This window comes from Oryx dammah, unplaced genomic scaffold (assembly GCF_014754425.2).
Source record: "Oryx dammah isolate SB20612 unplaced genomic scaffold, SCBI_Odam_1.1 HiC_scaffold_5, whole genome shotgun sequence".
Classification (NCBI taxonomy): Eukaryota; Metazoa; Chordata; class Mammalia; order Artiodactyla; family Bovidae; genus Oryx; species Oryx dammah.
The window spans coordinates 87847408-87862774 of NW_024070189.1; the positions used below are offsets into that span (position 1 = coordinate 87847408).

Sequence of the window (15367 nt, forward strand, 5' to 3'; positions counted from 1 at the left end):
ACACACCTACATCAGTGTAGTAGTATGGTTTAATTACCATAAAATATCTACTTAGCTTCAGCAAGCTAAGCTTAATGTCAAAAGTTCCTTTATAATCATATTTCCATCTGTGGAAGAAAGAACTGAACTGAAAGAACTTTCCTATTCTTCAGTTACACAGAGCTGATATGGACCCCTACAAACTCAGGGAAATTTATACCTGAAGCCACATGTTCATATAATTGGAAGCACATGGCATAGATTAAGAATCAAGTCAGTGATCTAAAAAGAAATGATACAAATGAACTTACAAAACAGAAGGAGACCTACAGACCTAGAGAAAGAACTTATGGTTGCCAGGCTGGGGACGGATGAAGGAAAGGGATAATTAGAGAGTTTGGCATATACATGTACACACTACTATATTTAAAATGGATAACCAGCAAGGACCTACTGTGTAGCACATAGAACTCTGCTCAATGTTATATGGCAGCCTGGATAGGAGAGGAGTTTGGGGGAGAATGGATACAGGTGTATGTATGGCTTAGCCGCTTCCCTGTTCATCTGAAACTGTCACAACATTGTTAATTGGCTATACCCCAAGACAAAATTAAAATTTTGAAAAGAAAGAATCAAGTCAGTATAGCATATATACTTGCTGGACACAGTACAGCATAGTGGCTAAAGAGCAACTCTGGAGTTGAATGAGATTTGAATCCTGGCTCCTTCGTTTACTGGTTTTGGGGACCCTGGACAAATCATTTCTGTGCTCATCTGAAATTTAGCATGAAAATAATGGTGCTTTCCTCATAGGGTTGTTGAAAGGAGCAAATGAATGATTTAATCATTTAAAACATTTTTAAAGCCTGGTACATAGAAAGTGGTTTTATTATGACTATGAAGTCTGAAATAAGATAATGTAATGCTATTATATAAGGTCTTATATTTTTTATATCTTTAGGATGCTAAAGAGCAGCTAAGCCCTTTGGAAACAACACTGGAAAAATTTCAGCAGGAAAAAGAAGAATTAATCAACAAAAAAAATACAAGCCACAAAATAGCACAAGATAAAGTAAGATTTCATTTATTATATATTTACCAAAAACATTTTTTTAAATTATTATATTAAAAGCACCAAGTTGGACACTGATATTTCACATAAAATTAAAAACATAAAATATTTGTGACATCTTTTTCTTAAATAAGGATTAATTGTAAATTATTTTGCTTTTTTTTGTATTATTTTGCTTCTTGATTTAAACTATTAATAGAAGTTTGAGAATTGAGAGCTTTTAATCTAATCCCATAGGTAATAAAGGGAGGTCATAAAATTTGATTTGAGATAAAATGTGTCAGTGATGGAAACTGGAACCAGCGTTTCTAACTTCCAAGCCCATGTTTCACTGTATGCTCCTGTTAAGTTTTTGTTACCTTAATATAAGATATTCCTTGGAAATAAATCTTCCTAAATGCCTACAATATTTAATAAACATTTTTCTACAGATAAATGAAATCAAAGAGAAGGTTAAAAATATTCACAGTTACATGAAAGACATTGAGAATTATATTCAAGATGGAAAAGATGACTATAAGAAGGTAATTAAAACTACTTAATTGAATATAATTTAAAATGATTTGTTTATATTTTTATTTCTTGTGCTTAAGAAATTTTCTTTTTTGTAGCAAAAAGAAACTGAACTTAATAAAGTAATAGCTCAACTAAGTGAGTGTGAGAAACACAAAGAAAAGATTAATAAGGAAATGGGAATCATGAGACAAGATATTGATACACAGAAGGTAGGTCCTTTTTTTGCTGATGATTATGGTGGTATTTATACCAGTAACATTGTTACCTTTTTTAATTTTTACTCTTTAATACTTGCATTGAGTAGATATGAAAACAGTAGGGAAAAGCAATTCTTGTGTATATATTTATAAAGAGTATGTTTCTCTTTTACATCATTGAGAGACAAAGCAAATTTTCCTGTGGTACTATAAAAACAGACATATTTTCATTTGTAAAATGAAATTTTAAAAAAGTACACTTGGTGTAACTTGAGTTATTGTGATTCTTTTGACCATAAATTTTTTTTCTGATTGTATTCTTTTTTTTTATTGAAGTATAGTTGGATTACCATGTTGTGTCAGTTACTGCTGTACAGCAAAGTGACTCAGTTATGTATTACGTATACACTCATTTTCATATTCTTTTCCATTATGGTTTATCACAGGATATTGATATAGTTCCCTGTGCTATACAGTAGCACTTTGTTGTTTATCCATTCTGTATATACCAGTTTGCATATGCTAATCCCAACTCCCAGTCCCCACCCTCTCTCACATCCCTCCCCTTTGGCAACCACTAGTCTTCTTTCTGTGTCCATGATTCTGTTTCATGTGTGTGCGTGCATGCTCAGTCGTGTCTGACTCTTTGTGACCCCATGGACTGAAGCCCACCAGGCTCCTCTGTCCGTGGGATTTCTCAGGCAAGAATACTGGAGTGGGTTACCATTTCCGTCCAAGGGGATTTTCCTGACCCAGGGATCGAACCCGTGTCTCTTGCATCTCCTGCAGGGGCAGGCGGGCTCTTCACCGCCGTGCCACCATAGGTTCATTTGTATCATATTTTAGATTCTCTGTATAAATGACATCATATGGTATTTGTCTTTGTTTTTCTGACTTCATGTAGGGTAATCTTGTTGGCATCCATGTTGCTGCAAATAGAGTTATTTCATTCTTTTTAACGGCTGAGTAATACTCCCTATGTATGAACCACAGCTTTATTCATGTCTCAGTGGACCTTTAGGTTACTTCCATGTCTTGGCTATTGTGAATAGCGCTGCTCTGAATGTGGGGGCTGTGTGTATCTTTTTGAATTATAATTTCATCTGGATGTATGCCCAGGAGTGGAGTTGCTGGTTCATATGGTAATTGTTTCAGTTTTCTGAGGAACCTCCGTACTATTTTTCCACAGTGGCTGCACCAATTTATATTCCCACCAACAGTGTAGGAGGGTTCCCTGAGAAAAGCAATTATAATAACATTGTGATTGCTTCTTTCCTTTTTTGTTTTTAGTAAGAGACTTCCCTGGTAAAAATTTAAACATAAAAACATAAAATTAAAAGTCTCCCTCCCCTGCTGACAATTGTCACTTCTCTATATTATTCTTAAATGTTGTAAGTAGACTATATATTGTTTTTCATTTGATTCCTTTATTTGCTTTCTCTATTAAAGAAATTAATTTCTACCGTATAATTAAAATCACATTGAGAAAATAATTTTCAACATGTCTTATATGAACATGATGGTTAATATCTTTAAAAACTATACCGTTTCTCTGTTCTTGCTGTTTTGAACAAAATTTGATGTTTGAATGCTTTAAACACTTGGTTGTAAATAATGGTTAAAATCTCTTTAAAGATTAGCCATATCCTAAATATGAGTATCAGTTCAGTTCAGTTGCTCAGTCGTGTCCAACTCTTTGTGACCCAATGAACCGCAGCATGCCAGGCCTCCCTGTCCATTACCAACTCCTGGAGTTTACCCAAACTCATGTTCATTGAGTCGGTGATGCCATCCAACCATCTCATCCTCTGTCGTCCCCTTCTCCTCCTGCCCTCAATCTTTCCCAGCATCAGGGTCTTTTCAAATGAGTCAGCCCTTCGCATCAGGTGGCCAAAGTATTGGAGTTTCAGTTTCAACATCAGTCCTTCCCATATGAGTAACAGTCAGAGGTAAACTGAATCTCTGCCATCTAATAAATGCTATATAAATTTATGATGCATATATAATAGTTACCATTAGCTTATTATGTGTGTTTTCTATTTAAGATCACAATCTGTAAATAAAAAGTCTATACAAATATACAAAGATAGTTAAGATAATACCAGTCTGTGACCCTTTTCAAGTTGATGGTCTAAATTTAGTAGATCTGACTACATTAGTTTACTTTTATAACCTACCTTGTTCTAGAAATTGTTTACTAATTATTTACATAAAGCAATGCTAAGTAATAAATTAATGAGAAAATGAAACAGTGTAGAAATAAGGATAAGAAGAAGGACCGTGAAGCAGGAGAGTACTAAGTATATAAAATGTAGGCCATGAAATCTTATATGCTTGCTGAAGATCTCAGTAGTCACATGAAAAGAGAAAGTCATAATTAAGATTCACATTGTTTCAAAACTAAAACCAGTTTCCTGGACTGAGACCAGAGAAAAATGTCTCTGTAGGCATTCATGGAAAGAAAGGAAGACACCGTATAGATTAACAGAAACCAGGTCTTCAACAAACTTCATGGGGCTTTTTTTTTTTTTCTGAGTCCTTTTTTTTTTGCAGTGTGTTTCAGTACCTTTATTATCCCTTGAGGAAGGTTCTGTAGAAGGTGGTATGCTTGGAGCCTAAAATAAATGTTAAGAGTGTTTGGAGAGCAAAAGTTAGCTATAGGCACCTATCAAAATCACATGGGTTTTTCCCACTCCTAATTATATAACCAAGAACTTAAAATATATATTTGCATGCTGCTGCCACTGCTGCTAAGTCGCTTCAGTCGTGTCCGACTCTATGCAACCCCATAGAAAACACCCCACCAGGCTCCCCCGTCCCTGGGATTCTCCAGGCAAGAACATTGGAGTGGGTTGCCATTTCCTTCTCCAATGCCTGAAAGGAAAAGTGAAAGTGAAGTCGCTCAGTTGTGTCTGACTCTTAGCAACCCCATGGACTGCAGCCTACCAGGCTCCTCGTCCATGGGATTTTCCAGGCAAGAGTACTAGAGTTGCCATAGCCCTCTCAAATATATTTGCATAAAATATGGAAAACAGCCCAAATTGTTATCACCTGATGAATGGATGAACAGAATGTGGTATATTCATATATATTTGCCAGGAATCTCCAGAGAAACAGAACCAATAAGAGACTGATAAATACAGATAAAGATATAGACAAAGATAGTTATCGTAAGGAATTAACTCAAGTGATTGTGGAGGCTGAGAATTCCCAAGATTTGTGGTTGGCAAGCTGGAGACCCAGGAGAGCTGATGGTGTAGTTCTGGCCTGAGAACTAGGAGAGTTAAAATAGTCTCTCGATCCAAGAAGAGCCAAGGTTTCACCTTAAATATGAAGACAGGAAAAAAAACCACCATCCCAGCTCATACAGTCAGGCAAGATGATTACCCCTTAATCAGCCTTTTTTGTGCTGTTCAAGTCTTTAGTTGACTGGATATGGCCCATCCACGTTAGGAAGGGCAGTCTGCTTTATTCCATCTACCAATTTAAATTTTAATCTCACCCAGAAACACTGTCATAGACAGCATAGTGTTTGACCAGTGTCTAGGCACCCTGTGGTGTCAAGTTGACACATAAAATATTAGTGAAGTCACTCAGTCGTGTCCGACTCTGTGACCCCATGGACTGTAGCCTGCCAGGCTCCTCTGTCCATGGGATTTTCCAGGCAGTTGTACTGGAGTGGATTGCCATTTCCTTCTCCATGGGATCTTCCCAACCCAGGGATGGAACCCAGGTCTCCCACATTGTAGACAGACGCCTTACCGTCTGAGCTACGAGGGAAGTCCTCACAGGATATCACTCAACCATTAAAAGTAAGGGAATAATAGATGCTATAATCTGGACAAGCCTTGAAAGCATCATGCTTAAATGAGAGAAGTCCGTCACTAAAGACCATGCTGTATGAGTCTATTAACATGAAATGTATAGAATAGGCAGATCATAGAGACAGCAGATTAGTGTTGCTTGGGATAAGGGGGAAAGAGAGAAAAGGGAATAGAGAGTGACTACTAATGGGTGTGGAGTTTGGGGGGCAATAAAATGTGCTGGAATTAGCACTTTATGAATACACTGAAACCACTGAATTGAAAAAGTGGCAAATTTTATGGTATATGAGTTACATCTCAATTAAAAAAAATAAATCACCTGGGTTATTGAAAATACACATCTGTCTCCATTCCAGATCAATAAATCAGAACCTCTGGGACATGGGCAGAGGCATGTATATTTTGTTAAAGGTCCTCAGGGGTTCCGATGTATCAGTTACTGAGTCAGAGCACTGTATAGCTTTCAGGAAATTGCTCTATAAATGGCATTTTCCCCAACTAGACTTTTGGTGAATTTTGGAATGTAGTTTATCCAGCGTATTACTCTATCACAAGTACCTATAATGCAGCTAATTTTCATGTTTCCTTTAGGTGGCAAACCACATGCATTAAACTACTCTCTGAACTGAGTGACTAGGATTACTATCAAACAGTTGAAGAACCTAACAGCATATTTATGTACTTAAGCCCTATTAAATTTACTCCACAGAATTAAAAAATTTGAAAGTTTAATAATCTTCCTCATTTTTCAGATGAAGGAAACTGGAGGTAACCTGACTTGCCAAAGGTCATAAAAGTAATAGATTCGAACTTGACCCTACATTGTCAAATTGCTAGTATAATGGAAAAACAGTTTTATGACTGCATCTAGTTTTCTCTGATACTTTATCTCTTCTTCCTCTGATACTTTATATTTTGAAGGCTGTAACTGGAATTTTTATTGCTTAAGAGTACTGGAGTGGGTTGCCATTTCCTTCTCCAGGAGATCTTCCCAACCCAGGGATCGAACCTGGGTCTGCATTGCAGGCAGACGCTTTACCATCTGAGCCATCAGGGAAGCCTCAAAGTACAAGGACAGATTTGACCCCCCAAAAATTTCACTAGCTTATTGAGCTAAGCATTGTATTTAGTACTTTTTATATACAATAACTCTTTTAACATTAAAGTAGTTCTCTTGACAGGTGGTATTATTATCCCTATGTTACAAGTAAACTGAGGCTCAGAGAATTTAAACTAGTTTGCCCGAAGTCATCCTGTTTGAAAGTTGCAATGCTGAGATTTGAGCCTAGGTATATCTGACTTCAAAGCCTATACTCTTAACTACTGTGCTGAATACTGTCTTCCTGAATGAAAAAACAATTAGAAGCTGACCTGAAAGAAAGAAATGTCTAGCTTTCTGGTGACCGTGCAGGCTAACAGACCAGGGATGTTATTTCATGCAAAAAATCAGTCTCACCTAAGAATGTGATAACCCTTCAGAGAATCCTTTCAGGTATTCATGAAAGCAAATTCCATTGTTCTGTTAGATAAAAGCAAGCAATGCCACATTCTTTTGTTCCTAATAAGGAAGAAGTATAAGCATAGTCCCCCATGGAAGAATCTTGGGGAATCATAGCAGCTATGGTGGTACATTAGGTTGCCTTGGCAACAAAAGGTAGTTTACAACTATATCGTTCTCGTCATCTCTAGCTTATTATGATGCCTTTAATAGATATGTATATATTTACATTATTAGTTGTAGGAAAACTGAAAGGAGCCTTAATGAAGTTAAAAAAAAAAAAACAGCAAAACTCAGAATAGTGATTTATAGATGGGCAGGGTTGGATGTGAGCATTAAGCATGTGAGAGAAGTGGCTTCCCTTCTGATCTCCCACTTCCCAAGACCGTGGTGACTCTGGTGTCTGACTTTGGCAACAAAACGTTATTATCAAAGATCTGCCTCCTCCCCTAACCCCCACTTCCCTCCACTCTGAGTTTTTCTCAGGTTGCTGTAGAAGGGTCTTCTTTGAAAAGGCCTGACTCCAAACTTAAGGTAAATTTTTTATATTCAGGCTCTTTTGGGCCAAATCACCATTTTTTTGCAGGAAGACTTTTTCTCCCTAAGTTGCAAAGAGTCAACTTATAAATTGTATTCTGTTTGTCTCTTGACAACATAGTCCGTTATAATCACCAGGAAAACTACTGAAATAATTGTGTGGTGCTGCTGCCACCAAATGATTTAATGGTTGCTTTTTAAGGACAAAACTACTCAACAAGAACAGCTAAATTTAAAGTTTTTCAGTTCAATTCAGTGGCCAGAAAAAATGTCATCAAGTATATAGACATACTATTTTTGTGAAACTTCTTACTGCCTTGTCAGCTTGAAGGTGAACATCTTATCTGACATACCGTATATAATGGTCTTGGCACATGTTAGTAGACAAATACAACTAGGGGAAAAAGTGGGGGAGACTTTGATAGTAGTCTTGCTCTCTTGTATCTCTTAGATCAGTGGGCTCCATTTTGAGGTTCTTAGGAAAGATGATCCTATGGGGCCTAGGTATGAAATACTGAAAATCTAGTTGTAGCATTTTCTCTCATCATTTAAATGTCTTTTGTGTGTATATGGGCCTTCCAGATTGTCTAGGCCTGGAGGTCCCTTTACACTGGCTTCTCCGCCTGCTGAGTTACACATGAGTCTAAGGCAGAATTGGTACTGCCTGTTGCCAGTTACCTGCTGTGAATCACATGTTGGTAACTTGATTATTTTTGTTAATGAATTTAATATTTACATTTAGATACAAGAAAGGTGGCTACAGGATAACCTTACTTTAAGAAAAAGAAATGAAGAACTAAAAGAAGTTGAAGAAGAAAGAAAACAACATTTGAAGGAAATGGGTCAAATGCAGGTTTTACAAATGAAAAAGTGCGTTTTTAAAAATAGTCTTTAGTTTAAATAAAGGTCCTTATTATTGACATGTGAAATATATTCAATGCATTTTTTTTTAAAGAATTTAAACCTGTGCCCAGAGTGTCCTTTCAAACTTGAAAGGTGGGCAGTTGCATACAAATACATTTAATGGCTTTATAAACCTAATACTGAAGAAGTAGTAACACAGAATTTATAGTCACATTGTAACTGTGCAGTGATAGCCAGTATTAAACATATCTAATTCATAGACTTTAGCAAGCCTGCTTCACAAGTTAATGATAGAAAGAATATCTGGCCTCTGAACCCTGCCTGGGTCAGTGCTTATGCTTTCTGTAATTGCTAGCGGAGTTACAGCCAGTTCTTTGTCCTTGGTGACCCACTGTACATGGTCCCAGGTATAATTATGTGCCAGCCAGAGCATTTGATTAATTAGATTCTTCTTTCATCTGGTTTTATTGATACTTACTATAGTTGCTATCTTCCTGCTACAGCAGAAAATATTTTATTCTTGGTTTCTTTGCCTTAGGAATTCTGTAAGAAGCTGGCTGATGCTGAGGCACTAGTCTGGTGTTAAAGGTTGTACTAGCCAGTTTTTGGTCCCACCTCAGCTGGTTAGATATACTCATTCATTCAGCCATTCCTTATGGAATTTTCATTTTTCTTCTTCACAAAGAAATCTGGATCAAAGAATGCTTAGGTTTTTCTGAAAGATATAATAAATTGAAATTTAATTTAATTATTAAAACCTAACAAACAGTTACTCCTGTGTTATTGTAAGTTCTCTTGTTTTGGCCATTTTCAATCTCATATATCAAAGAAATAAGACTTAACTAGAAGAGCTCTTTATCTTTCAGCCTGTTTGTTTTTTATGCATTAGGACACTGAGACCCAGAAAAAAAGGTAATAGGAAATTAGAATGAAAGCCAGGAACATGACCCAGATATCCTAGCTTCCAAGCTGTACTCTTTAACTTTGTAATGTTGGTGCTCTTGGTGCCAAGTTGGGCGGGGAGGAAGCTTATAGAAAAAGCCTTTAAATGAAACCATATATTCCTTGCTACTAAAGACCAAAATCAGATATTTTTATAATTCCTTCTGTAATTGGCACATAACAGTGCATTTCACATTCATTCAGACTGCTAAGCACAACTGCTCTTTTTCAAACCTTTCTTCAACCAGGACACAACAGCAGTGTCAACAAAACAGAAATCAGGCCAGTTCTTTAAGTATATTCATAAACTTGAGAGGCGTGCTTGGCAAATAAGAGGGCACTTAATAAGTAATTGTTGAATGAAGATTTTTAAAGCATATGTTAATTAAAATCTGCATTATCCACCAAGTTATGAGAAAAGTTTAAGTATTTTACTTTTTTGATCAGTGTGATGCTTTTTATACTTATGTAAGAGAAATTTTGTTTTCATAGAGGAAAATAAACTATTAGTAGTATTACAACATAAATTAATAGTTTGAGATAAAATTTTATTTTGTCTAACATACTGTGAACAAACTGATGAAACCTGTTAGTAACTTCTCAGAGTTGTGCACTTAGATCACAATGAGAAGTTTATAAATTTGTAATATTAATCACCAAAAGTACTTTACTTTGGTTAATGTGTAAACATCAGGAACTTTTTCAGTGTTCACATGTTATGAGAGTACTTTATTCAGCACACACAAATCAGCTGTTTAGAAACCTAGATGCTTCAGAGATTTGGAAAGAAGAAAGTTTTCTTTAGTATTGAAGCCTTAAAGAAAAAGCAAGGAAAGACTGTATTCTGATTGCAAAGAGAATGATATAGTTACCTAGCTGAAAAAATCTGGCTTTTCTACTGTAGGCTGCTAAAATCTAAAAATGGCCCTCATTTGTTATTTTCCCTCCTAGTGAACATCAGAAGTTGGAAGAAAAAATAGACAATATAAAAAGAAATCACAGTTTGGCAATAGGACGACAGAAAGGTTATGAGGAAGAAATTATTCATTTTAAGAAAGAACTTCGAGAACCTCAATTTCGGGATGCTGAGGAAAAGTACAGGGAAATGATGATTATTATGAGAACAACAGAGCTTGTGAACAAGGATCTGGACATCTATTATAAGACCCTTGACCAGTAAGTACTAGGGATTTGGTTCCTACTGCGGTCAGTATCAACTAGCATAATTTAGTCTTACTCATCACTCCCTTTTAACTTTTTTAATGTATTTCATACCTAGCAGAGAATAGAAAAATGTATGTATGTATGTTAAGTAAAGCGTGCTTACTTAAATTACGAAATTAAGTTATAAGGCATATTGATATTAACGAGCTTCATGATCCCACTCCCATACCCAATCTGAGAACTCTGCCATTATCACTAACTACCATCCACTGAGATGCTCCTCCTCATCTCAACCACTTGTCATCCCCACTCCCTGTAACTGCTGACACAGATTTTTGCTATCTCTGCTTCAAAACAAAATAATTTTGTAAAGTATATCACTTTTTTAGCTTTAAAAAAAAATGATATTCTTTGTACTCTTCTAGAACTTTTTTTTTTTGCTTGTTTTGTTTTGCTTTTATTAAGTTGCTTATAGCTGTGGTTTATGCATTTTCAGTGATGTACAGAATTCTGTTGTGGAAATGTACCATAATGTATCCGTTTTCTGGTAGGTGGACGTTTGGGTTGTTTCCAGGCCTTTACTAATCTAACCCTTATTGCTAGGAGCATTTGCGTCATGTGGAGTAAAAATGTAAGAGATTCTCTGGAGTACACGTGGGAGTAAAATTGCTGGGTTGCAGGGTATGCTGTTTCACAAAATAATGTTAAATTATTTTCCAAAGTAGTTTTAATGATTTATACCACTAACAGGATATAATAGATACCTTTGATGTATGTTGTGACATTGACTTTGCTGATTTTAGTTTTTGCAGTTTAATGGATTTTAAATGATAAATCATTATGGTCTTCATTTGTAGTCCCTTGATTTAAAAAAAAAAAATTATTTCGGTTTTGCTGGGTCATTACTGTGGGGCGTGTTTTCCTAGCTGTGGGGAGTAGAGGGCTACTCTCTAGTTGTGTTGTGCCGGCTTCTCTCATTGCGGTGTCTTCTCTTGTAGAGCACAGGCTTTAGGATGTGTGGGCTTCAGAAGTTGCCATCCCTGTGCTCCAGAGCACAGCCTGTAATTGTGGCACACAGGCTCTGCAGTTGTGGCACATGGGTTTTAGTTGCTCTATTGCTCTGGGATCTTCCTGGACCAGGGATTGAACCTATGTCTCCTGCACCGGCAGGCGGGTTCTTTACCCCTGAACCACGAGGAAAGCCTTGCAGTCCCTTGATTTCTAATGATGCTGAACATCTCTGTGTTTGATCATGTTTCTTCTTTGAAATATTTGTATTTTGTACCCATTTTTAATGTACTATTGGTGGTCTTACAGATTTGCCATGTGATCTTTTTACTTTCTTATAGTGTCTTTTAATAAACAGATTTGATTTGTAGGTAGTTATATTTACTCATCTTTTTAGGTTAGCTCTTTCATGTCTTATTTAAAAAATCCTTCCCTATTCCTGTATTTTCTTCTAAAACTTCTAAAGTTTTGCTTTCACACTCAAATACATTTAAGTATCTAATTCTAAATTGAATTCTGTGTACAGTATAAGGTAGGAATCCAATTTTATTTTTTTCCTATGGATACCAGTTGTCCTGGCCATTTCTGGGTTTCATTGTTCAATTTGTGCCGTTACCAAGACTGTCTTAATTACTATAACTTTACAGTATATTTTAGTGCATGGGAAAATTTTGTTTTTTATTCAGTCTGTCCATCTTTTTTTTTTTTTTTGGAATATAGTTGCTTTACAGTGTTGTGTTTGCTGTACAAAGTGAATCAGCTCATCTTTATCTTTTAACTAGTGAATTTAGTCCATTCATTTGTGATTGATTACTTAGTTGTATTTATTTCTGTTTTTTTTTTCCTACTTCCCTGACTTCTATGGGATTGATTTATTTTTCTTTATTCATCTTTTCCCCCTTCTTTGGGTTGTAAATAATATGCTTTAGTTATTTGGATGTTTCCCTTTACTTTTTTTTAACATTCATATTTGACCTAAAAATGAAGTGTTTTGATTCCCAAAGGGGGGTCCTAGAGCAACATTACCAGCATCACCTTGGAACTTATTAGAAATGAAAATTCTCAGTCTCCACTCCAGATCTGGTACATTAGAAATGTTAGGGACGGGGCTTAGTGGGCTGCACTTTAACAAGCCTTCCAGGTGATTACAACGCACATCCAAGTTTAAGAACCATGGCTCTGATATGACTTGCTTTACGTTCTTCCAAAATGTTCATTTCTCCTATCTGCTGTGTTTCTATTGCCTGGTATTTTCATTTAACCTTATTTTTATATGTCAGATTAGAAAATAATTAATGTGGTTCATAGTCAGTGCTTATTGATAAACCCACGTTTACCAATTTCTTACAAATGTTCCTTCTTTAGGTTCAGTTTCTTTCATTTTTTGAAGTAATCCTTTAATAGTTTTTTTCAGTGAAGAATTGTGAGTAGTAAATTCTTTTTCAGTCTGAAAATCTTTGCTCTCAATGTTGATACTTTAGGTAAGCATAGAGTCCTAGATTGAAAGGATGTTTTTTTTCTTTCAGTACTTTGAAAATATTCCATCTCTTCTTGATCTCCATGACTGCTGTTGAGAAATCATTCTAATTATTCCTTTGGAAGTAGTCTGCCTTTTTCCTCTGGTTCCTTTAAGAGTTTTCCCTTATCTCTTGTATTCTGCATTTTTGGGAGTGTGTCTAGATGTAGGTTTAGTTTTAGTTCTATTTAAGAATTATGCTTATTGATCTGAGGATTGATATCTTTCACTAATTTTGGAAAGTTCTCACGTAGTCTCTCTTCAGATATTATCCTTTCCCCATTTCTTACTATTCTTCCTTCCTTCATTTGTCATTAGACATAAATAAACCTTATTCTTTCCTCCACATTGCTTAATGCCCCTTGCATATACTGGTAATACCGTGGGTAACACCCTGATGAAGACCTTCCAGTGCACAGATTCTTTAGCTGCTGCTTATACTGCCTGTTGAGGTGTCCATTTTTAATCTATTTTTCATTCCAATATTTCAAGATATTTTTCAATTCTGTAAGTTTTATTTTAGTCATTTTCACAAATTTTTATTTTTCTTAATGTATTTTTTTCCTTAGTGTTTTGATTCCTTCTTGTATGTCTTTACTCATTTTAAATATAGATTATATTCTTTTTCACAGTTTATATTCTTTTTTAATTTCACACCTTTAGGAGTCTACTTCTGCTATATTGTGTGCTGACTCTAGCTCTAGGGAATTATTTCTTGGGTTTCATGTAGTATTTAATTGTAAACTCATCTTTAGTGGTGACTTTTTTTTTTCCTCTATGAAGCGCCCCTGTGACTTTTTTATGTGAATGTCCTTCCACTTAGGTGTTTTGTTATCTGTTAGACACTTTAGGGCTAACACTGGTCTGAATCTAGTTTTTATGTTAATTTTTCAATTTGGGAGTTCCTGAACTACACTGGTGGTATAATAAAGTACCTTTAACTCTTGGAAGGGATTTGCCCAGGACTTTGAACTCTCAGCTTATTAATTTTCCACTTTTTCACTGAAGTTACTATTCAAGAGTCTCAGCCTTTATGTTGGGAGTCACTTCTCTTTGCCTCACTTGGGCCCTATACCTCATCTTCTGTTCTAGGTGAGAATAACTAAACCCTGGGTTATGAAAATAATAACTAAATTCACCTGCAGTTATCATATCACACACTGACCATTCTGGTTTTTAGTTCTCTGTTTCCACCACATAGAAAGTTGCCTTTCTTCTAAACTCAGCTATACTATAAAATAATTTTTGTTCTAAATCTGTCTAGCATCTCTAAGCATTTTATCAAGAGAATGATCAGTTACCTTAGATTTTGTTTGTTACTGTTTTCTAAAAAGGAATATATCCTCCTTGAGAGAATCTATGTTTTCAGGCTTCCTCTGGAAAGAGCCTAGTGAACAGACCAGCCTCAGCACTGGGAATCAGACCACAAGCTCAGGAGGACAGGAAGACCCCACTTTGCAGTATGAGGATTCTTTTAGTTCATGATGATAGCAAGGGTGGCCCCAGAATCACTTAGCTATAACTCTGGCATGTATAGGTTTTAGAGTACATAGTCTTTTAAGATAAGTGAAGACTGGAAGTGAGCCAATTATGTTAGTCATTTTTAAAAATAAATACTAGTAAGGTTTTTGTTGGATTAAGTTCAGCTTCTGTAATGAAGGAACACATCTTTTGTCCTCGTCAGTGAGCGAATAAGCTAACATTACAATGCTCCTAGGGTTCAGAAAGGCTCGTGGATATGTATGTCTGTACCAAGTAGGAACTTTTTTTCCCCTTGTTCCTTAATGTCTTCAAATATTGAAATCTCCCCTAGATTTTTAGATCCAGCAGTTGTTGAGATTTCATGTTCTGAAATAAGAGCAAATGCAGGACATTATTAAAGAGTCCTTGCCTGGTAGACTATTACATATACAACATTTGTCTTTTTAAAAAAAACTTCCATAATTCTTTTTAGTATATCCAGCTATAGGCATATATGCCTTTAGAAGGCTTATTACTTTTTGAATTCTTTAACAGCTGATGCTGTGTATGTGGTAAACGTTCTGAACATTTGTTGAGTGCTAAGGAATAGGAAACCCAATCCTTACTGGCAAGTTTATTTGAAGAGACAAAAATCAACAGATTTTTATCAGTAAAAATCTGTACAGAATAGGATAACCTAACTTGGTTTTGATGAAAAAAATTAAGCTGAGTCTTAAACAGCAAGAACTGCTTTTGTAAAAGTTGATAAATTGTACCTTTTTGAGGCCT

At 35.7% G+C, this 15367-nt stretch overlaps 1 protein-coding gene across 1 annotated transcript in view; it reads left to right on the forward strand.

The window, feature by feature from the left end:
- Positions 1-15367, forward strand: part of RAD50 (RAD50 double strand break repair protein) — a 114313-nt gene that overhangs the window by 78484 nt on the left and 20462 nt on the right. The window contains exons 17-21 of the mRNA XM_040241825.1: positions 941-1051; positions 1483-1575; positions 1663-1776; positions 8366-8493; positions 10381-10605. Coding sequence (XP_040097759.1) covers positions 941-1051; positions 1483-1575; positions 1663-1776; positions 8366-8493; positions 10381-10605 — 671 coding nt within the window. The remainder of the gene's footprint in view (positions 1-940; positions 1052-1482; positions 1576-1662; positions 1777-8365; positions 8494-10380; positions 10606-15367) is intronic.